The sequence below is a fragment of the Chinchilla lanigera genome, unplaced genomic scaffold (genome assembly GCF_000276665.1).
Source record: "Chinchilla lanigera isolate Chin_1 unplaced genomic scaffold, ChiLan1.0 scaffold00046, whole genome shotgun sequence".
Lineage (NCBI taxonomy): Eukaryota > Metazoa > Chordata > Mammalia > Rodentia > Chinchillidae > Chinchilla > Chinchilla lanigera.
Genome location: NW_004955447.1, coordinates 8,074,741 through 8,099,899, shown reverse-complemented (window position 1 = coordinate 8,099,899; position 25,159 = coordinate 8,074,741). Strand labels below are relative to the sequence as shown.

The following is a 25,159-nucleotide window of genomic DNA, read 5'->3' as shown; positions in this document are numbered from 1 at the left end:
GTTGTTATACCAGAAATTCTCTATTTTATTACAGAAGTGAGAACAACTGATTAAAATAGATATGAAATACTAGGTAAGGTAGTATAATTAGCAATAACCATGGCATCAAGCACAGTTTAGAAACTGACAAACTGTGGTAATTCTTAATTTTGTGCCTTTAACTGTAGGAGCAAATTATGCTGTTATATAACAGAAGCATCTGTGTTAAAGCCAGAAAACCAAAACCTGAAACCTTAGAAAGTAGGAGGGAAAAAAAATCTGTCCTCTTTTAAGTTTTTTATATCAGGTATTTTGTACAAGCAATATAAATATAACAATTAGAAGTGTAAAGTGTCCCTAGATTTTGTTTTTTTACATTTTTAAGTCTACTTGTTTCAGCACCATATATTAAAAAATTGTCCCACATCTATTATACAGCTTTTGCTCATGGTCTATGGTAGATTAAATGGATCAAGGTGAATTTCTTCCTGGCCTTTTATCCATTCTATTGATGTGTTTGTCTATATTTTTGTCATTACCACACAATCTTGATTATTTCAGTTTTACAGTAAGTCTTAAAGTTAAATAGTGCCAGCTTTCTAAATTAATTATCAATTTCTTGGTCTTTTGTTTTTGTGGATATACAGAAAATAACTTGCTGAGATTTTGATTGAGACTGAGTTGAATTTCTATATATAATGTTAGCAACAGATGTCTTAGAATGTTGAGATTCCTTGTCTAGAAACACAAAGTACATCTCTACTTAGCTTTTAATTTTTTGTCAGTATAGTTCTGTGTTCTTGTGTTAGATATTGTAAATAATTTGTTATATTTTTAACTAATATTGTATTTTAAGTGCTATTATGAATAATGGTTACTTTTTATTTCCACTTCCAATTACTTATTACTAATTCAAGAAAATATGTTTGACAATGTATATGAACTTAAAATCCCAAATCCTTGATTTTTTGTTTTGATAGATTTGGTCATTTTTTCATAATCTACAGAGGTAAACATGCCATCTGCAAATAAATACATTGTCTTTTTTCTCTTTCTTTCTGTTTGAATGTACTTTACATGTTCTTGATTTTAAACTGTAACATTTGAATTTTTCACTTTTAAGTAAAATGTTAGTTATAGATTGATTTGTTTCCTTCACTTTCCAAATGGTCCTGCTGCTTTATTTAGGTTAGTCTCAAAATCTTGGATTCAGACTACAAATAAAATCATGCACCACCATGCCAGGAGCTGTGATTGTTTTTGTACATGTCATATTTCAACTTGAGGAAGTTTCCATTCTCTTCCTCCTTTACTGAGAGTTGTTATCGTAAGTGATACTGGATTCTGCCAAGTTATTATGTTTTTATATTGATTGATATAATAATGTGGTTTGCCTTCATTAGCCTGGTATTATGTTGTGCCAAATCAGTTACTTTTTAAAGTGATGAGTAGTTTCATATAGTCAAGATAATCCTAAAAATTTATAATGTGTAATTCCTGTTTTATATTGCTAGAATTCACATGTTAACATTTTAGATATGTACAACATTGTTTGGGAACAATATTGGTCTGTAGTTTATTTTTCTTGTAATGTCTCAATTTTTTATAATAAGCTGATGCTGGCCTCGTGTAGTAAGTGGAGGAGTTTTCTTTATGTTACTATAGCCTGAAAGAGACCAGAGATTTTATACACTGCCTTTCTAAAATGTTTCAAAATCTTATTAATTACTGATTCAACTTTTTTTCACACCTATGGTTCCATTCAGATCATAAAATCAGGTGTAAGCTGTGTGTAAGAGAGACAGTGTGAGTGTGTGTGTGTGAGAGTGTGAGAGCATGTGAGTGTGTGTGTGTGTGAGACAGAATGTGAGTGAGTTTGTGTGTGTGTGTGTTTTGCAAAGTTGTATTCTTCAAGGGATGATCCATTTCACCTATGTTATTAAATATATGAGAATAGAGTTCATGTTATTCATTTACCAATTTTAAATATCTATGAAATTGGTAGTGATGTTTTTTCTTTCATTTATATTAGAAATTTATGTTTTATGCTTTTTCCCTCTCTCTAGATATCAACATATCAGCTTTATTGATTTTTCAAAAGTTAACCCTTGATATTTTATTGATTCCTTTCAATTTCCTTGATTTAGTCTCCTAATCTAACATTTTTCATCTTATTTTGCAGTTTCATTCCTCTTCTTTTCCTCATTTCCTCATGTAGAAAGCTAAATAAAGTATTTTAGATCATTCTCCCTTTATCCTATATTCAGTCTATGTGACAAATTTCTTCCTTTGCTTTACTTTTGCTGTGTCCCACATATTTTGAAAGGTGGTGTTTTCATTTTCATTTAGCTCAAATATTTTTAACTTCTCTTGGCCTATATGTTATTTAGGAATATGTTACTTATTTTACAAATATTTTAGAATTTTTAACTCTCCACTATTAATGACTAGCTTAATCATACCAGTCTGATAAAATATATTTATGATTTCTATTCCTTTATAGTTGATATAGCATGTTGTATAATCCACATTTTATCTTCTTTAAAACATTTTCATTGTGTGTATGCATAAGTTGGAAGCTTAACTTTGTGGTATAATTAATGCATTTACCCATTTTCACTAATAATCTATGCGAATAATGTGTATTGACTTTAAAAATGCATAATTTTAATTTTTGCTTACAAAAATATAATATCCATATTATCACTGTAAAAAGTCCCGCATTTGTAATATATCTGAAATTATTCTTTCTCATAGATATTTACATTTTAAGATGCTATTTGCTTTTGAGCCATACGCAGTATAGCTAAACTGCATTTGAGCAAATGAGCAAACACAAACCACTATAAATATATATAAATATATTCTATATTCAATCAGCATTTCAAATATATATACATATGAATAAATTTGAAATATATATTATATAATAAATATGTATATTTAAATTTGTATTTTGATATGAATACATATATTTTTATATCTTTTATTTCCAAAGCATAGCATTTCCCTACTTAATTAAAAATTAAATATTTTCAGTCTATCTTACATGACTACTCATTCATTGTATTTATTGTCTTGAAGGATGAAGATAATTTAAATGGTTCGTGGAAATTCAATATCTGTGGCAAATGAGCATATTTTAGCAAACATTTGCTATAATCCTCATTACCATTTCTGTGGGAGGTGATGCTGATTTCCTGGACTTGACATTTTGACTTAGACTGGCCAGTGGAATTGAGGTAGGAGAGACAATATCTCCATTCCAAGCCTTGACCTTCAAAGCTGAGGTTTTAGCAGTGGGCCCATGTGGGAAGAACTCATTTTTACCCAGATGATCAGATATTCTCAATTCTACTGGTTCCTATTCCTCGCATTTTGTTTCAGAACCTTCCTGTTACAACCCTAACTTGCCTTTCTGGCTTAGAAACCAGGCACGTAAATTTATTCCAAATAGTGAAATGAATTTTTAGAAACTGAATCAGGAATTAGATCTCCTCATGAGATTAAAGTGGATGACCTTTAGCATATAAATATTTCAAAGTGCCTTTGCTTATTCTCATAGATTTATAATACTCCAAATATTTATTGTCCCTCCTTGGCCTTCCTCCCAGAAGGACCACTTTAAAGCTTCACAGGTTGACCTCTGGCATAGTCCTGTGACTTGTTGGTCCCGGGAGGTGTGACAGGAATTTATTTACATAATCAAAGCAGAAATTTTCAGAGCCAGCATGTAGTTCTCCATCCCTCTTTTCATTTGACTTGGAAACTGATAGTGATGAAGACTAGAATTTAGTCAATGTGGTCCCTAAGCATTGTGCTCAGGGTGAGCCACACTTCGTCTGCATCAGGCATATGGTGTATGACAGCATTAAACTTTTGTTGTAGAACGTTATTGAATATTTGAAGTCATTACATAGTCATTAGATAGTGTAAGCTAAAATATACTCTTATTGTAATATGGTATAATAAAACTGCTAGTATTTTTAGGTAACTGGACTAAACTTATTGCAAGGGGAACTCCTATTCTACAATCCTGCAGACTTTGATGTGATATTTACCAACTTTTAGAATTATGGCCTGACAAGGTGGCCTACACCTGTAGCACTGGTGATTTGGAAGGCTGAAGCAGGAGGTGTGATGGAACCCAGAGATTGGAGACCTTCATGGGTAACATAGGAAGCCCTTATCTCAAAACATAAATAAATGAAGATTAACGTTGCAGCCTTAAAGAACAATCTCAATCAAATATAATTAGAGAGGAAAACCCACATTAAAAAGTTCATGCTATTAATGGGTGTTTAACATCTAGTCATTGATGTAAAACATAAATGAGTTTTGCACCATTGGCTGGCTGCTCTCAGCAGGTCACATTTCACCAGTCACTGAAAGTGGCTGCATTACTTTTCAAATTCCACAGCGCCTGTTCAGAAAATAACTCATCATCCACTATTAGACAGAAGCAAGTTTTTTTTTTTTTTTTGAAAAATAGTGAAAATTTTATCATTAAACATGTTTCAAATTATGAGAAGTACATGATGGTTAAACTGCCTATGAAATTTCAACACAATCCTTACTCAAGTTTGGTGATCCTGAGTAAGATTAAATTTTTCTTTACCTACAGATCTGACCCTATTCACCCATGACTTTGAAAGCCACACATTTTTGAAATCCAAAGTGTATATCCTTGTGTAGTTTGCTTAGCTACAAATTTATATCTACAATTAGCTATTTGACATGTCTGCATGGATGCCTCACAGTCATCCAAACTTTAAATGGTCAGAACTAAATGTTGTATATATTAAGCTAAGGACTACTTCTACTGAAAGGACATGAATTCCAAAACATTTTAAGACCAGAATCTTTTTACAAACCATAAAAGTCCATCTTCATTACCTGAAGAATCTCATCATTCTAATCATCCAGCCTCTGGTACATAAACCCATTTCTGCAGCACTGTACATTCTTAATATATACTATGCACTCACCATACGTTAATTTATGAGATTAAGATACCACAGATTGACTGAGTAATTAATGAGTCAGTTGCCTAGTGTGAATAATACAATATTTATATATCTGACTTATGGTTTTGAACAAAAGAATTATGGCATTGGAATCATAAATATTTGTGAATTCACATTTGAACATGATATAGAAAGCGTCTTTCCATCTTTCTCTTTGTTATAGATTTTTCCTTTCATTAAGAGATATTTAATATTGAGTTGACAAAATTAAAGAAATCTCTAACATAGATTTAATTGAACATCCTGTTAGTCTAAATTCTTCTTTAAAATTTAGCAGTTTCAAACAACTGATGTTTAAACCACATTTAAGACACATTGGCTGGTGAACTTACTCTGCATTTTTATCACTCTGTAATCTGTAGTAAAAAAAGCAGACATCTTTTGCAGCTCTGCCTCTTTCTAGAGTAGATGTTAAAAAGTCAAGGCTATGAGATTATTTTACCTTAAGACTTCTAGTAATTGTATATCTTTCACATCATGCATTTCATAGATCAGAGTAATTACTGTAGGAGGTAAGCAAGTTTAATCCTACTGTGTCATCATGTGACAAACGCCTAAAATTTTTAATAAAAACATTGGAATCTAACATTGGATCATGGAATATTTAGCACAATATTCTTTATATTTTCCATATACTACATACCATTATGGTAGCAGTGGAAAATTCTTTCTAATTATAGCGTGAAATTCAAGTGCAGTGTCTCTGAATGGCATGAGTTACACCTCATGGAGTATCTGCTTTTCTAGAGCTAAGCTCTTATCCATAGATTTTTTAGGAGCCAACAACTATTTTAAGGCTCATAAAAGCACAGAATGTATTAATCTAGGGTGAAGGATATTTTGATGTTAAACCTCACTTTTCTCAACAGAGAGACACTACCTCACTCCCTCAACTGAAAGAAGGAGTGTATTTTGGATCACAGCTTCAGAGGTCACAGTCCATGCCTCCTGTTCCCTGCCTCTAACCAGTCCCCCTGCCTCCTAAGAATAAGTCAGGTACAGCATCCCCACTAACCAATCCCCTCCCATACACATGAGACTTTTGTAGGACATCCAAGATTCAAGTCACAACGCCTTAAATTCTTCTGTATTTATTTTGTATCCTCGTCCTGTGATAACTTTTACCGAACTCATTTCTACTAGAATGCTTTGAGAAAATCAAAGTATCCCATGTGAAGTATAAATTTTTCAGGGCTGGGGATTTAGCTCAGCAGCACAGCGCCTGCCTGGCAAGCGCTAGGTTGTGAGTTTGATTCCCGGTACCAGGAAAAAAAGAAAAGTTATTTGGGCTGAGAATATAGCTCAGTGGCATAAGTGCCTGCTGGGCAAGTATAAGGTCGTCAGTTCGATCCCCGGTACCGCCAAAAAAAAAAAAAAAAAAAAAAAAAAAAAAAAGCAGTATAAACTTTTCTATTTTGCTCACTTTCAGTATATAAGCAACCTTATTTGGTCTTGCTTGTCATATATGAATTACCATAAGAAACACACCATATATTTTATGTCTATATCATTTGGATTTTCACCTATCTAACTCATGATCATTTTCTCCTTACTCAACAATGGACAACTAAGACATAACAGCATTATTTCAGGTTCCACCACACCTTGTTCCTAATACTAAGTTGTGCATTTGTCAGGGTAGTATATGTTTTTCTAGAATAACAATCCTCAAAATATTAGAATCTCAAGACAGTAAAGTTTGATTTCTGGATCTGATCATGTTATATACCCGTCACAGACTCATTCTTTTCCTTATATGCACATCCCATACAGAAGCTTTTGGTAGACCTACCAGGTAAAGCATTGTCAGTATATAAAACAGAAGGAAAGAAAAGCATTCCAAATTTGCAGTGACTCCAGTATTTAGTGTAAAGTAGTACATAGTGCATCTTCTCTATTGCCTATCTTTTACTCTGTACTTTATTTGTGCATTTGGTTTCTCATGTAAGAGTCATATGCAACCATTTTTCTACAAATGACTTGAGGTATTCCTCCTTGCAGCATGATATTATGCCAATGTGTATAAATATGTTTTCTTTATCCATACATATGTTGATGGACACATAGGCTGCTTTCAAAATTTATTTATTATGAATGATGCTGTTATAAACACAAGTATGCATAAAAACATGAGCATACATACATATGCATAAACATAAGTATACATATTACATATGTAATATGATGTCTTAAATACTTTGGGAAGATACCTAGAAAGAAAACAGCTGAGTCAAATAGAATTTTTATTCTAGTTTTGTGAAGAATCTCTATACTGATTTTCATAGCAATTGTAGCAGTTTACACTCCCACTAACAATGAAGAAATGTCCTTTATCCCTGCAGTCCCTATAACATTTGTTATTTGATTTTTTGATGATGGTCATTCTTTCTATATCATAGAATCTCCATATTATTTTAATTTGCATTTCCTTAATATCCAGTGATATTTAAGAATGTTTCAAGTATTTATTGGCTATCTGTATCTTCTTCATCTGACACACTCTATTCATTTCAGATGCCGTTCTATTGGATCTTTAAATTTGGAGGGTTTAATATATTGAGTTAATGATATCTTCTAGATATTAGTCCTTTGTCTGAGGAAGTGCTGGTAATACATATTTTTCCATTCTGTAGGTTTTCTCTTCATTCATTTCATAATTTCCTTTGCTGTGCAATGAGTTTTCCTTTAGTTGCAATGCTTTTGTTGATTCTTGGAACTATGCATTGTGAAACTGGGATTCTGTTGAGAGTCTTTGCTTAACACTATGTCTCCAAGAATGTCACCTATTTGGCCTTACAGCAGATTAAGTATTTGTGTGTTAATATTGAGATCTTTAATTCATTTTGATTTTAGTTTAGTGCATGATGAGAGCTACAGATCTAGTTTCAATCTTCAACATATGAATAGCCAGGTTTGCCGCAGCATTTGTTAAAAAGGCAAAAGTATTTGACCCATTTGTCACTTATAAGGTGTGCCAGCAGTTGTTTCTCTATCCTTGATTCTCTTCCACCAACACACATTTCTATATTTTTTATTATACCATGACATTTTTATCACTGTAGCTTGATACCTTTTGCTTTGCCCTTGTTGCTCACAATTGCTTTTGCTATACCAGGTCTCTTCTGGTTCCCGAATGAATTCATGATTTTTTTTCTAGTTCTTTGAGGAATGGTATTGGTATTTTGATTGTGGTTGATGCAAACCTATACAATAGTTTTGAAAATATGGCCATTTTGAGTATCTTGTTTATGCTTATCTAGGAACAAGGAATATCTTCCCATTTCTGTGTTCTCTCCAATCTCCTTCTTCAGAGAACTGTAGTGTTCCCTAAGTAGCTCTTCCATTTTCTTAGGTTAATTTCTAAGTATTTAATTTTTGTTCATATTATCATGAAAGACATTGTTTCTCTAATTTGTCTTTCCATATACTTATTATGTGTAGGAGTGTTATTGGTTTTTGAGTGCTGGCTTTGTATGCTGCTATTCTACTGAATTTGTTTATTAACTCTAGGAGTATTTTGGTGAAGTTTTGAAGGTATTCTAAGTAGAGTATAGTGTCAACTGGCAAATAATAATGATTGAATGTCTTCCTTTCCTATCCCTAACCATTTTACTTCTTGCTCTTGCCTGATTGTTATGGCTAATAGTTCAAGAATTATTTTAAATAGGAATAGCAACAGCGAGAATACTTGCCTTATTCTTGATGTTGGCAAGAAAGTTTTCAGCTTCTCCCTAATAATATGATGGGAGCCAGTGGTTTGTACTGGGTGGTACTTATCAAATAGAAATAAAGGCCTTGTATAATTATTTTCTTCAGAGTTTTTATCTATGTTGAATCAATCCTATTCTTTCTCAGATGGTTTTTCTGCATCTTTCAAGGTGACCATGTGTTTTTGTCCTTGCTTCTGTTTATGTGGTGTATTACATTTATTGATTTGCATTCATAGAATGACTCTTATGTGGTCATGATATTTAATAATTTTTTGATGATTTGCTGTATTCTGGTTGCCAGTATCTTACTGAGGATGTTTTTTGTCTATATTCACTAAAGATATTGACCTGTGGTTCTCTTTTTGATTGAGTCCTTATTTGGTTATAAATTCAATGTAATGCTTGTTTCCATGAATGCTTTGGGAGTACTGCTTCCCTTTTGATTTTGTTAAAGAATTAGAAGAGTATTTGTGTTAGATTTTCTCTAAAGTTGTTGTAGAATTCAGCAGTAAGTCCACTGCAACCTCTGATTTTTTTTTTAAATTCATACTTTTTTTTTGAAATTAACTCAATTTCATTCACCAATGTTGGATTGTTTAGGATTTTTTATATCTTCTTGGTTGAGTTTTGATAACCTATGTGTGTCTAGAAATCTATCCTTATCTTCTGAATTTTGTATTTTATCAGAGTACAATTTCCAAATGTACTTAGTAATTATCTTCTGGATTTCAACAGAACCCATTATGAATTTGTCTATTTCATTTTTAGTTGCATAGATTGAGAGATTCTTTTAGTAAGATTGGCTAAGTGTTTGTATCTATCATTTAATCTTTCAAAGATCCAACTCTGATCAATGATTTTCTAAAAGTCTAAAATTCATTAACTTCTGCTCTCACTTGTATAATTTCCTTCCTTTACTAGCTTTGGGTTTGAATTGTTCTTGTTTTTCTAGGATCTTGATGTTCAGCATTAGTTTATTTGTGCTCACTCTGTTTTTCTGATGTGGATATCTACTGGTATAAACTTTCCTGTTAGGACTGCTTTCCTTGTGTTCCAGTATGTCATACTGGCACTATTCTTTGATGGTAGGAATTAGCTAATTTCATTTTTTATTTCTTCTATAACCCATTGATTATTCAAGAAGGCATTGTTTAATTCCTATATGCTTTCATAGTTTTTATGGTGTATTTTGCCATTAACTTCTAATTTCATTGTGCTATGATTTGATAATATACAAGATAATTTCATTTTTTTTTCCTTAAGCATGTGATGCTAGCTAGTATTTTCGAGAAAAGTCCATGTGTTGCTGAGAAGAATGTATATTCCGTTGTTGTTGTATGGAACACACAATGGATATCTATTACCATGTTTGTGTTGGGGCCACAGTTTGTATGCTCCGTGGGTGGGTGACTCTAATTTGAATTAAAGCATATATATATAAATGCATGTATGTGTATATATAGTGCTACAGTGGATTATTTAGATTCCTTTAGACAAAGTGGGTAAAATATTGAATATAATTCAGTTTTTCAGACTTTAATGAATCTAAATATTGCATCCCTGACCAAAATAGCTGTTTCTTGAATAAAAAAGAGGGAAAAGTAGTCCTCTCAGCTGATGTTTAAAGTCCACAGTCAATTAATTGAAAAACTATAGTTTTACTTTCAGTCTTAACATGACAATAGGTAAATTTCATAAAATGAGTATTGCTAATAATTATAATAAAAACTCTTGTCCACTGCAGTATGTCTGGAAACAGCGTCTGATTTTATAGCAGCAATAGTAACTACCATGATAAGTCTTCTCATTGCTTGATTAGTTTTTTTTTTTTTCTCAGTAACTTTTAGGACTTTATTTTGAAAATGACAAAATTAACCTGCAGAATTTGCGTAATAACCTTCAAGAGTACATTCATTCCACTGACTTAAATAAAGGCAACTGTAGAATTAAAATTCAAACCTAGACAATGATACATGCAAAAGAAGTGATATGAATAAATATGCCAGGAAGTAAAGATGAAAAGAACTACCCTGATTAGTAGTTTTGCCTCTGGTCACCTGGACATGAAGTTTCCTAACAGAACAGCTATTGGCTTAAGTAAGTCCTATTTTAACTCAGGTCCATTTCAATCTTTGCTTTATACTATATGCTCTTTGCTACTACCTTAGTAGACATTTGAATTTCACCTACAGAAGTGAATTTGCTGGCTATTTCTGTGTTATAATAAAAATACTTGTTTTATTTTGTTCCCATTTTTAAAAATTATTTTATGATAGAGAAACAACAATGGAGAACATATATAATACAGACTCGTGTAATAACTCATATTAAAGAATTAATGAAGGTTGAGGCAGGAGGATTGATGCAAGTTTGAGTTGCAAAAAAGGGTTAATCAATCGGAACATTACTGAGAACTTTACCTTATTAAATAATTTAATGGACATATTATCTTTATAGTTTAAGATATGTTATTATTTCCATTTTAAGGATAAGAAAACTAACTCAGAATGGTTGAGTAATATATCAAGGTCATACAATTAAAATACAGAAATGAATTTGATGAAAATAGCTGTTTCTGGATATGATTTTTAACCACTACACTACCTGGTATAGTGAGAAAAATGGAATGGAAAAGTATAGGAAATTAAATAGTCACTGAGTGCCAGGTACGATATAAGATAGTTACAAACAGACACTTGAAAAACATAAACAACTTCATGATGTAGATGACACTGAAAAGACTTTAAAAATATGAAATAGCTACCTAAATTTAAACAGTTGATTTACTATGGTGTAAAAATCTTGAAAATTAAGTACTTTAGTCAACTTGTATGAACTATGATTAACATATGCAGTGAATATTTAAATATTAAAAATTATCATTGTGAAAAATGCATTGTCCTTAACCTCCCTCAAAATACTCCTCATCTCTTAGAAGAGATTTACCCCATCATTCTTGCTATTCTGAAGCATTTCAGGAAGCCCACTTTCATACATGCCTTAGGAGCTGTGATCAAAACTCTGCAAACACTGCTGCTGAGAGCCATCCAGCAGAAAGGCTGGCTCGTAAAAATATTGCGCGCCGCATCCACCTTATTCACTGTATCTGGCACCATGCATCATCTGGGTCTTCCCCAAAGACAAAATGACAATTAAAGGTGCACACTTTAAATGAGTTCAGGACATCCAGCAATTCAGAGCCCTGCAACAAAAGGCACCCGAAAAAGAGAATGCCCAGAATGGCTTTAGAAAATGGCAGGAAAGACAAGATAAGTGTGTTTCAAACTAAGAGGGGTATTTTGAAAGGAGTAAGTGATGAAGTGTGTTTTACTGTAATCATTTTCAGGCACTTATGTTTTAGGTCACACCTTGTATTTATATGTTTAAGCTACCACACATGGGGCATTAATTTAATTTAAAGCAATATTATTACTATAAAGCCTTTATAAAGAGATTATGTCCACACAATGCCAAAATGTTCATTAAAGTGTAAACAAAAATAAATAACTTTATAGTTTATATTTGGAAAAACTTACATTTTTATTTTCACTTTGATATGAGGTATATTTTATTTTTGTGATGAATAAGTAAGACTTTTAATACTTTGTCATTTATATTCCTACTATCTCAAGATTTAAAAAATTGTACATGAAGTAGCTCTTATCATAAAGTATGATGCAATCAATATTAGAATGATTTTTGAAATTTTCCCACCAGTAGAGAAGGAGTAGTAGCATATTTTCTGAACATTTGCCATGAGATTCTGTTAAATCTTTGATTAAATTAAATTCTGATTATAGCCAATACTGATTAAATGAAGTTTATGAGAAGGAAATAATACATCCTCATTCAGTAGTACATAGATCAGTATTGATAAGTAATGGACTAATTTAGACAGCCAGAAATTCAACTATTATTATTTGAGAGGTTTTAAAGTACATATAATGGTATAAATTAGGAAGAAATAAAAAAAAATACAGTAGTAATTAATTCTCTGTCCCAAATAATACTGAAACAAGAAGTTTATAAGTAGGTAGAAGTAAAATATTCATTGATTTAAAATTAATATCAATTCTCAAATATCATACCTGTTATCTAGATAAAGTAGAAACTTAAAAATATATCTAAGAGACAACTAACTTCTGATAAGAAAATAAGTGATTGTGACTTTCATAAGGTTTAGTGGCAATGAATTTTGAGCTCTTATTTTCTCACTTGAATTCCAGCAGATCAACAGGGACTGAAAATTACTGAATGATGTGCAATTTTAAAAGCCACTAATAAACCATAATATACTAATGGTACAGAGCTTGAGGGGATCACATGTTTGAAACTCTTGAGTAAGGAATTTAACTTGGCATTGATTTCTAAACTTTCCAAAGGTGTCTTTGTAGCATTTTGCCTTCAGCAAAAGCCTGAAAGGCCAATGCAGTGAGGCACTTAGAGAACATAATTTCTACTTTAGGGGCTTGCCCTTTACTGTTAGGGATAACCTCGAGATAATTCTGCTGTATGGGGACTATTCATAGCTGGAACAGATTTTTAAAGTTCCTTACAATTTCTTCAGTAGCAACGAACACTGTTATCTGGGCTCTGTGTGCACAATAATCAGACTTCTCTTTTAGCATGTTATCCAGTCTATGTTTCATACCTACATGTGTTTATTCATTAAAGTGATATAGACATGTAAAGAGCAGGAAAGATCTTTGTTTTGGTTTGGTTTCCATGCTGGTGTTGCCAGTGTCTATGATAATACTTAGCAGCCGGAAAATCTCTACTGTAGTCTTCCTTTGGCTTCCATGGGTCTTTGGTTCTAGGACTCCCTCACTCCTACACACAACAGAATCAATGAACGCTGAGTCCCTTACATAAATGGCTTAGTATTTATGCAGACTCATAACCTATGCTCATCTTTCTCTATACTTTAAAACATTTCTCTAGAATACTTAGAGTATGTCATACAATGTCACTGCTGTACAAAGAGTTATTAGCCTATCACATTTAAGGAATGATGAGAAGAATAAAAAGTCTGTAGGTTAGAGATGTTCAGTTCAGATTCCACTTAAAATAATTTTAAATCAGTAATCCAGTAAATCTGTGGATGCAAAGGGCATGAAGTATAAATAAGGTGGAGGAAAGAAAGGAAGGAGAAGCGGGAGGACAAAGGAAGAGAGGAAACAAGGAAGGAATATTCTAGAATTGCTATAATAATGTGTCGGACAAATGTTAGGGGTGATGTCATCCTCAAACAATGCTTTTCCTCAAACCTTTGAGCTCTTGTCATGTAATTATGCACATAGCATAATTTCCATAGCAAAAAAATGCTACATAAATACATTGAAATTTGAGATTATTCACTATTTTGTATCACTCATGAATACATAGAATTGACATGTTTCTTTACATAATTTCCAGCAGAATAATTAATTAATTGATTAATTAAAACTCTTTATGCTTCTAATCATGTAAGCATAAGATCTCAGTGAGCACAGACTTGGGTCCAGAATCTTCCACTGGCTGTATGTTTAAAGTTTCAGATCTCTCTAAGGCTTTAGATAATTTAGAATATAAAACAATGGAATATTTACTTCCTGGAGTTGCTCAAATAACTGATAATTTGTGACAAGCTCAGTTTATGAAGGGTAGGTACAGGAAAAGAGCGTGTGAGCCACTGAGCAACAGGTTAGTGAGAGGGAAGATCTTTTGTAATTACATGGATTGATGGAGGCCTCGCAAATTGCGCTGGCTCCCTCCAAAAAGTGCACACAGAATTCCCCAAGCCCTTCTTATTTATGAGCACAGAAGAAGGAAATGCTATCTGTTCCTGTAAGAAGGAGGCAGAGTCATGACTTCATTCAGGACCACCACAGGGATGGTAAACAGGCAGAATTCTGAGCATTTCCATGCTACTCATTGAAAGCATGATTTGTGTATTCTTTTGGGACAGGGGTGACTTAAAAGCCATTCTTCTTATGAACCTGAATTCTTACTTTGGCCTATAGGTGCCCAATAGTTAGCTAAAAACAAAATACAGCTTGATCTTCATTTTTTATCCTTTCATACTAAAAATCTTAAATCCAATCATGTCTCAGCTCTTCATAATGATACGTTGATGGGTTAGAGGGTATCTGTCTTGGAGCTATTTGATTAGCTCTGACATCCTCCTTCAGGTTTAAGGATACCAAGATAAGAGTTGTACAGGGACACTGAGCTGTACCAAGAGTCTCCAGCCATTGTCCTAAACCTGTGATCACCTGGATTCCAGGAAAGGCAGAGGTCCACATGACAAGATCACACAGGAAGAGCCAATCCTCTCCTGGAAAAACATACATCCCTCACCCATGAGGATTCCAGAGCTCTGGAGGGACTGAGACAGTGAGCAACCAGACCCCAGGGCACCCACTCATGCTCGAAAGCTGGTCTCCTCCCAGGTTTGCAGATGGGCCAGCCTAGATCCCTGGACGTGGCTCTCAGCAGCATCAGCACAGAACTTTCTTCACTCCAATTTGCCAAGTAAAGCTCTTATCTTGGCAAATGTGTGATTTAGTCTTAATTTCCTTTTCAAATGATGCAAAGACCGCCTTAACTTAAAACAGAAACCATGCATTCACCAGACACACAAGCTGAATCTACTGGTGCCTGGTTGCTGGACTTTCCTCCTTGCAGGGCTGTGAGAAATGAATTTCTGTTTTTTCAGCCTACCATTCAGTCTGTGGTAATTTTATTACAGCAGCTTGAACTGACTAAAGTAACACATGATTGGTAGGCAGTAAAGATTAAATTAGAAAAAATTCTGTATGTATGTTTTTGGGAATGTACATATATTTCTTAAGTATTAGGGGCATCCTAAAGTTGTGTTCAAATGTTTATATTTTCCTTGAGCTGCTTTATATTTATTCTCATACACATATTCAGAAAAAGTAATCTTTAATGCTTTCTTTGAATGTGAAAATTCTATTTAAAAATCTATTAAAATGATGGTTGTCTAATGTAATGGATTTGAAAATTTTGCATTACTTAATTTGTAAATTTCAGTTTGTGAGCTATGTGCTAACTTACTCCAGTCTCGGTGACACGTATGGTATTTCTGTTCTCCTTCAATACGATACTTTATGTCTGTAAAACATAAGGGAAGGTAACACCAGGAACTTGCCCGATGCCAAAACTGCTTAAGTGTGAGAGGTGCTGCAGGACTTGCACAGCCTAAGCAGGTCCCACGCTGTGATGTGCCCTCCCAGCCCTAGCAATTCTGAACAGGCTTCCAAAGCTGACCTCTCAGTTTTACTGAGATTTCTTCAGACTGTCTCTTATTCCTCCTACCTTCCTTATGGCTGTCATACTTAATTTTCTGAAAGGCAGATCTGAGAAATGACTGTGATAAACAGCCCTGCACATGCCATTTGATGCTGCTGGCTCCATTCCTCAGTTGTGCCATACGGAATGACGGGAGTCGGCCAGACTGTAACAGAAGCCAGCAGGTAAAGGGAGGAAACTTGACCCAAACTCATGGAATGGAAATTACAAAGCGTGTTCCAGGAATGGCATGTGGCACAGCATGTTGGACACATGCAGTGATTAAGAAGGGTTCGAAAGCAATCCCAATAATGTAGTCAGATGGTAAGAGACAGCATAGAGCTGAAGGGGAATAAACACATTTTCCAAAGATCCGGGGCCACCAAAGAAATATTTTCCAACAGATTGGGATTTCTTTTCTCCAGTTCACTGTAGCCCATTCCAGATTGGATTTTTCCTCTAATCACTATATTTGGCATAGTCTAATTAAAGTCAGCAAAGAATACTATGATATTTAATACAATAAATATTTATACTCTTTCTCTATATGTCTTTTCAAATTTGACACTATTAAACTCTTCTTTTGATTGAAACTCTCTTGGTTAAGCCACTGTGGTACAACTTTTCTCTTTTTTTCTGTCTCTCTAATGCCATACTCTACTTTCCTGTCATCTCTGTTTGTTTACCTTGGAGATGAAAATCTAACTTTCTTCTCTTGGAAACATTACTAATCATCAGGCTGCTATTGCCAGATATTTCCCTTTAGTCATTACATTGTTACAATTTTCTTCTCTTCTCCAAAGGCCTGATGGAGTGCCTACACAGTTTTAATTTCAAAATAAATGGGACCATTCTCCAGAGCTCAAAACCTCCATGAACACACGATGACTGATTTTCCCTACTTGACTAACTCACAAAGATCTCCAAATTAAAAGAAACACAGTGCTTCCTACTGGCATCATTATTTGTCTTCATGAGAAAATTAGAATTCAAATATCATAAAATTGACACAGTAAGTTATACCAACCTCAGGCCCTACAGTTACTCAGGACAACAACTTAGCATCATACATACACCTTTCCCAAATCTCACCCTGGACAACCAACCGTGCCGTCTTCTTTCCACCTTCAAAGTATCTATCATGCGCACCTATTCTATTCGTTTAGTTGGTGCCCAGACCACGCATAAACATCACTTCTCTAAGGTGGTTTTCCTGTTCCACAGACTAAGTTATCTCCATTTCTTAATCACACAAATTACCTTTCTTTCCCCCTAATGATTAAGTATCTTGAAACCTGAAATTACTTTACACCATTTGTCTTCCTCAGGAAAGGACAAAACATATGAGAACAACAGTTATTTCTGAGACATAATTTCAAACACTTAACCAAACACTTGAACAGATATCTTCATAAATTTTATATATAAATATATATATTTAATGCATCATCAATTAGAGCATTCTAAAGTATCAATATAGGAAGTTTGAAAATCATGGAATGTGGAATATTTCAAATATAGTCTTTCTAAAAACATCCTCCAAAACTTATTTATCTATGAGAGGCTTCTAAATGGAGAAACATTGCTTCTCATACATCAGAAAACAGTAATCACATGTTATTTACAGATTAAACATAAAGATTATGCTTATATGAAACATGATATATTTAAGTGTAAACCATAGCCATAATTTCCTGGAATACACATAATGATTTACATTGTTATTCTAAGGTATCTTTTTCATGTATAATTCATGTATATTTTATAGGCTATATTCATTTTATGCCTACTATTCCATTCATGTATAATGCTTATATCTCCACATGCATGGTATTTCACTGCATGGTATGTCATGCATGTAACAGGTACATGTGCTTTGGTAATTGAAAGCTGGATTTGAAATGCAAGAACTAATGCTACACAGATGATTCCTGTTGGGTAGCAGCGGGTAGAGATAAAAGAGACATTAGTGAATAGGCAAAACTTACAATTAGATAATAGTCAAGAAGAATAAATTCTGGTGCTCTACATGCAATAAGATCAATATAGTCAATAAGGATATTTTAGGATTAAAAATAACTAGAACAGAAGATGTGAAAAGTCTTTGAAGATAAATCCTTGAGCTTACACGTGTGCTAACTACCTTAATTTGATAACTCTGCAATGTACACATCTATCACAATATAATATTATACCTCAAAATATGTACAATTGTTGCCTGTAATAAAACAAATCTCAAAATATTTTAATCTATTTAAAGAAGTGATCTCTTTGAAAAATACTAGTAGCCCTTTTAATCTTTACAGATAAAAATTATTACACAAGATTAAAGTATAATAGACATAATAGAAATGTAATAGTTGTTTTCTACCTCAGCATAGCAAATCTTTTCAGATTAATACTTCCAAAATATTACCATGTTCTAAAATACAACTTTAATTTACAGAAAACTAATCATGAAATAAATATACATTTCATATAAATATAGAGTCATTATGTAATCTTGGTTGAAAGAAAACCAAGCATGAGACTGCTAAGTAACCCACCAAGATGATAAAACAAGAATTTGTAAATTGTAAATGAAAACACAAATGGGTCTTACTTGCAAACATAGGCCATTGTCTCACTCTGCCTGTCACTATATTATAAATACTTGCAATATAATAAGTCTCTGTTTTACAGGGAGAAATTTAATTCACAGTAGACAATACTAATGCACACACATTGCATCTTTGGAAACTAGAACTGTATGTTGTTTAATAGAATTTGGAAGTACATTTAGAAAGTGGTGGTGTATATTGGGTCTTCTCTATACTAACAAAAATTATTATGTTCATTCCCTTTCTTCAGAGGGATTATTAATATCAATCTCATATAATTTTTATCATACAAAATTTTGATTATGCATTTTGTCCTTAATTTAATATTACAGAATTTAAGTACATGTTTCATTCCTTTGTTTAAATGCATATGCATGATTTTTTACTTCCTATATCTAAAAGATAGAATAGAGTAGTTAAGAAGTCTCCTTTACTTCTACTGGATGTGCTAATCAATATCTTTTGAAATTATTACCCTATCCTTAAAAACCTCTATGTGAATCAGAAGTCAGCTGAGTCAATGATGAGATTAAACAGGACCTGAGAATTCAGGCTACTGGAAATCACTAAGATCTCTCAGGAGCCATGTGTCAGGATCTTGTTAAAAATTACTAAATCAGAAATACAAGAGAGAAGCACATATTATATGTTATCTGAGTTCAAAGCTTGGTTCTGCCACACACTTATTTCATTTTAACTCTCTGGGCCACAATTTCTTCCTCTATGGAGAAGCAAAATCCTAAATCCTTTGTAGGGGAGTATCACAAGGGTCAGAGATATTGGACTATGTCCAAGAAGAAAGAAAATATACTCTTAGATTTATATCAAAATTCAGGTCTATCTGAACACACATCTCAGGAGTCTTTATGTTAATGACATCGTGAGAAATAAGAAGAAGAGGACTGAAGAGGAGGGCGAAAGCCAGGGACAAGAATGGGGGAGAAAGGATGATATGGAGGAAAAGTAGAAGAGGAAAGAGAGGAGACATCAGTCATTTGCATAGACATGGTGTTCTGAACACTGTCAGAGGTGATTCTAAGGTAGATTCCATTTTGAATTTATGGATGAAAAAATTAAGGAATAAATATGCCAAGTGTCTCATGTAGCACGAAGCATTATAAGTAGACATGTCAAAAGTTAAGTATTCTCAAAAGTTCTAAGTAAAATAGTAAAGATACAGTTTGATGCAGTCCTGTTATTCTATTATTTTCTCTTCTCTGGTGATGACCTTTTTACAATTAGCAAGACTGGAGAATTACTGAGTTATTTTATTTGTAGAAATTCTGTAGTAAAATTTGAGAGTTACGATATAGAGAAAACAGAAACCTAGATGAAAGAGGGCTCTTAATGGTAGTTTCCTTAGAGAAAAGATCAAAGAAAAGCGAATGGGAAGACACTGGGAACATTTATCAGCCCTGCCTTGAATGCCCTTGCCGTACTCTTGAACCACTGACTTATCATGAGATGAACGTCTGACTTTTCCAAAATAGAAGGGAGACAAAGATAGGCAATGAATGGAAATAATTCACTGATAGATTTTTTTCTTAAGTTTTCCTCCTTAGAGTTGCCATCAAACCTCTCCAGTTTATCATCTTTGGTTACTTATTTTAATCATACATGGCAATGACTGAATTAGTTAAATAGTCTCCATACGCTTTATGAAATGCAGTTACCTTTTGTCATCTGAACTTGATTATCTACTAATAAATGGTAAGGAAAGACAAAGATAATTATGTGCACCCATATTCAGGACAAGCTAGGAGGGATTCACTGTAAGGTGGAAATTTTTTCTATAAATATATTTTCATTTATTTCAGTAATAACTTAATTTAGAATATAACATTTACTTTCATGTATTATAGCCATATACCTTAAAGTTTTCTCTCTTCAATGTGAGTGCATTGTGAGTTCTACTTATTTCTTGAAGAAGTGTTCATTTATTTGTCATACACTGGTTAGATTTTTTCTACCAAGCACTGTTCTAAGTGCAAAAGGTAGTTAAGTATAAAATAAAAATAAACTAACAAAATCACCTTTTAGATGGCAGTAGGTCCACTAGAGCATTTTAAAAAGAAAAGATAATAAAGAAACTTGGCTGGCTTTGCCATTTTACATAGTCAGGAAAGGCCTCTCAGAAAATATGACAGTCACCATGTAAAGGCTAGTGCAGCTGGTTTTGACAAGGGAATGGTGTTATCTGACACGCTTTAACAGGCTGCTGTGGATTGCTCTGCAGAGAACATCCTGAAAGCACCAAGGACAAGAAGGGGGGAGTGTTGGGAGTGCTGGCAGGAGAGGTCATGGGAAACTGTCAGACAGGAGACAGTATTGTCAGGAAGACGGATTGCATGTGGGGTGTGAGATTATGAGATAAACCTTGCCTCCTTCAAGTCTACGGCCTGAGCAATTTTAAGGATAAGTTAGTTGTCACTCCTTCACTTGGAGGATTCTGTGGAAAATTATTGGAAGAAGATTAAGTGCTCAGTTTTAGATGTGCTAACTTTGAGATACCTAAGAAAGAGCCAGATAGATAGACAGATCCAGACAGATAGACAGACAGACTAATGGAGGTAGACAGACAACAGATAGGGGCAGAATTGTTCTACAGTTCACAGGAAAAAGGGTGAGCTGCATTTATATGTTTACAAGTCATCAATAAGTAGATGATATTTACAACTCTGTGGCTCAATGTGGTAAAATTCTATGGATGGAAAAAGTTCCAAAGACTGAGTTGACGGCCCATAACTAGTAAATAAGATGATGAGGAGTCACTAGAGAAGGAAGAGAAAAGCTAATGAAGTTCTCTGTGGGTTAAGATATACATACACTCAAGCATATGTGTACATAATACATACATATGTATAAATATGCGTATATATTATTCTCAAATTCCAATGAGTTTTAGACAGGAAGATGTGATTAACAGTAGAAAACATTGCCAGTATACTGGAATACAAGATGAAAATGGGCTTCCGGTTTAGCCAGTTTGCCTTCTGTTTTATTGAGACCTCAGCACTTTCCAGTTCAGACCAGTGACAGAGAATCAGCTCTGGATGGATGAGAAGAGGAGATGAGAGAAGACAGCTGGAACACGCCAGGGAAGCAGTGGTCGAAAGGGGCATAGCCAGGGAAGGTAGGGAAGGGTTTTTGTTGGCTGCTTGGTGTATTTTGTATGTATGGGGGGTGTTAAGTAAGAGAATATGATACATTTTTTTTTTAATCTCAGAAGTTATCAGAACATTTCTAAGAGATATTTTGAGTCTGCTTTGCCTATTTTCAATTTTGAGTGGCAGTGTCTGAACTCAGAGGAAGCTTTCTGTCACAGTATATTTCACTAGATAATGTAATCTACTCAGAGTATCTGAAAACATTACAGATAACAAGCCATCATGATACCAAGCCATATCAATGGATAATCAAATATCAACAAATAAAATTTAAGTTTTGTGCCCACTGGAAAAAGACTCATCATTTATTTTTTCTGAAGTTTTTATGTGTACTAATGGCATCTCTTCCAATGATTATTAAAAATTACACAAATAGTACTTTTGTTCCAATTATGACCCAGGCATTTTTCTGAGCTTTTTTCATATATCATTGCTGCTCTTCATTGTAAGATTTAAAAGACAAGTTTTATTAATGCACACGCTAAATGAGGATACGTTAGAGTGCCGAGGATAAGCAGGGAGTGTCTCTCCTTCCCCTTGGTGTGCAGGAGTGACTCAGCAGGAAATGAGTCTGCGCATGCTTAACTCCAAAGATCCTCATAATACTTTGAACTCATAATACTTCATAACACAGTAAGAACTGAAAGTACTAAAGAAACTAAGTTTTAAACAGCACTTCTTTTGTATTCTGGGTTCAGCCAAATGCAACAAATGCATTTTTCCCAACCTTACTACCTACCTATTAAGTTGTTTAAAGAAATAAAGATTTCTCATGTTTTTACAGTCAAACTGCTGCAAACTTTGAAGCAAAAATATGTAAACTGATTCATTTTTTTCTGAACTGTAAAACTGCTACTGTGAAACAACATAGCAAATTATAAATTAATAATAAAACCAAACAAATTCATCCTTGCTGTGAAGTCAGAGGTGAATACAGACAGTTGGATGCCATGTGAGTGGGCAGGGAAGGTGGCAAGGAATCCCGTTAATCCCGTTTAGCCTGCTGAGCTCCTGTCGGGTTTTACCACTGAGAGGGGGACACAAGGGCTCAAGTTCAAATGTGAGGTTCCCAAGAAATTCTCAGCTGCATGGCTTGCTCTATGCATCATTTGCACAATTTAATCAATACTCAGATTTGAAAGGTTCCTCTGTGACCTTCAAATAAATTCTCAAAAGCAGAAAATCTAAATATAGATGAGAAATCATTAAAACTGATTCTTTTTTATTACTCCAAAGTGAAAATCTGTGACTTATTTTCTGTCCATTCCATCCAATGTCTTCTCCCCTGATTGAATAATGTTCCTCTCAATTTGGACTCTCATAGTGAGAAGTTGCAAACATCTACAATTTCTGGGTGAGAATTTCAGTTTTTAGAGTTAAATATCACTTTTTAAATTCCAAATAATTTGCTGATGTAATAACCAGAAATAAATTATATTATGATTAAAATTTATATATCAAAATTCTGTTTCACATCTGGCTGCAGTATAATTACGGAAAAAGTATACTCTTTGAAAGTCTATATAAGGAAGTAGTTTTAACTCTCATACTTATGATCCACATAAACTTACAAAATGTCTTAAATTTTCTTTTCTATCTGAAAATAAAAATTAACCAATTGCCCATATTGTCATAATTAATAAAACATGAAAAAAAGTATATATATAATATTCTTGGCAATGAAAGCAGTGAACAATTTCTTTTCCTTTTCTCTAGATGCTCAGCTAGAGAATGGTTATGTGGAATAAATGATTAAATTTTACTTTATGGTAACAGCAAAAACTTGTTTAATATTTCTATATGGTAAAACAAATTATTCTTTTAAAATTAAAATGTTAATCTTTCTCATAAGTTAAACTAGCAGTTTCTTTTCATAAGTATAAGAGCAAAATATTTGGAATATTGCCCATAAATAATTGAGTAGTCCAAAACTATGCCTATATTCTATGATATATAATAAATGATGCTGTTAGTAACTTCTGTGACTTTTCTTCCTCTTTTCTATAAACCCTATTAAAACTCTATGATAATATTTATATTTATTAAAATGCTTTAAGAGCAGATCTAAAGACAATTTTCATGTAGACTGAAACATTAATCAGTAGAAATTTTATTTCTGGATAGTAATCAATACAATAAGGAATCCAGAACCTAGTTATTAACTATCATGTAATTAATTTAAATTGGATATGAGACAGTGAATACTTTCTCCTAAAACTATGAATAAAGTATCTCTCTCCTTTCATCCTGAAATTAAATGTGAAAACCAAGGAATTTATTTTAGTACAGTGCTGACAGCATTTACTTAAGTGATCAATAATCTCGGAGTCAAATAAGAAAAAATTTAAATAAATAAACAAACACAACTCACCTTATCCACAATACATATCAGCTTTCTGGTTTGAGCATCAAGGATTTCAATCTCAAAGTGAACAGTTTTTGAATGTTTGAGGACTGGAGCTGGTTTTAGGGGGCCTGCTGAGAGGACAAAGTGTGACAGCGTGTGAAAACTTCTCAGGTCATTCCTCATGGCGGACCTTGAAACTCCTTGAAAGAATAATTGTCTTTTGCGTTCTGAGCGGAGGGACTTTTGCTTCTTGAACATTGTATAAACTAGCTGGAGAGTCTGTCATGTAAACAGACTTGCTAGTGAAGTGCCACGCCATCCCGACTGCCCAGTTTTATTTAGCAGGCTACAAAACAATGGCTGATCTTATTTCTATATATAGCACACTATTGAGAATTCTGCGGCGCAGAGTATTATTTTACCAGCATCTGAATTATTTCCACCTTTTATCTCTGGTTCTTAATATAACCACTCTTATCTGAAGTGCCAAAACAGAAAAGAGTCGATGGTTCTTGGCGTCTCTAAATTCTGCATGCATGAATCTTCAGACAGAGGCACACTGTTACCTGCACGGTCACATTTAGATTCATTTAACTAGCAGAGTCATACACTTTACATTAGAAAAATAGTGTAGTATGTAACATGCTATAAGTACAAATTAAAAATTAGTGGCATATGTAAGTCATATATATTTGTTAGACATATACATATAATTAAAACTACAAAGTAAGATCTATTTTGTCAGTACTAATTTATACGTTTAAAATAGTTTAAGAAAGTAACGTACACAAATGAAATAGTAAATTCTTCATATAAGGAAGGAAAACATGGCAAGCTGTAAGATTAGCATATGCACAGAACAATGCTACACCTTGGAGTAAAGGAGATAAACCTTATATTAACATTTTTACACATTTATGTCTTTGCAAAATCACTGAATCAATACAAAATATAATATCAGTACAAAACATCTCATCTCCAGTAACACTATATTATGGAAATTACAAGTAGTCTGAGAATGAACAATGAGATGTAA

The 25,159-nt window shown here is 33.4% G+C and overlaps 1 protein-coding gene across 1 annotated transcript in view; it reads right to left on the bottom strand.

The window, feature by feature from the left end:
• Window positions 1-24,430, bottom strand: part of Tecrl (trans-2,3-enoyl-CoA reductase-like) — a 114,040-nt gene extending 89,610 nt beyond the window's left edge. The window contains exon 1 of the mRNA XM_005392848.1: window positions 24,148-24,430. Within this exon, the coding sequence (XP_005392905.1) occupies window positions 24,148-24,381 (234 nt within the window). The 5' untranslated portion in view covers window positions 24,382-24,430. The remainder of the gene's footprint in view (window positions 1-24,147) is intronic.
• Window positions 24,431-25,159: the final 729 nt, after the last annotated feature.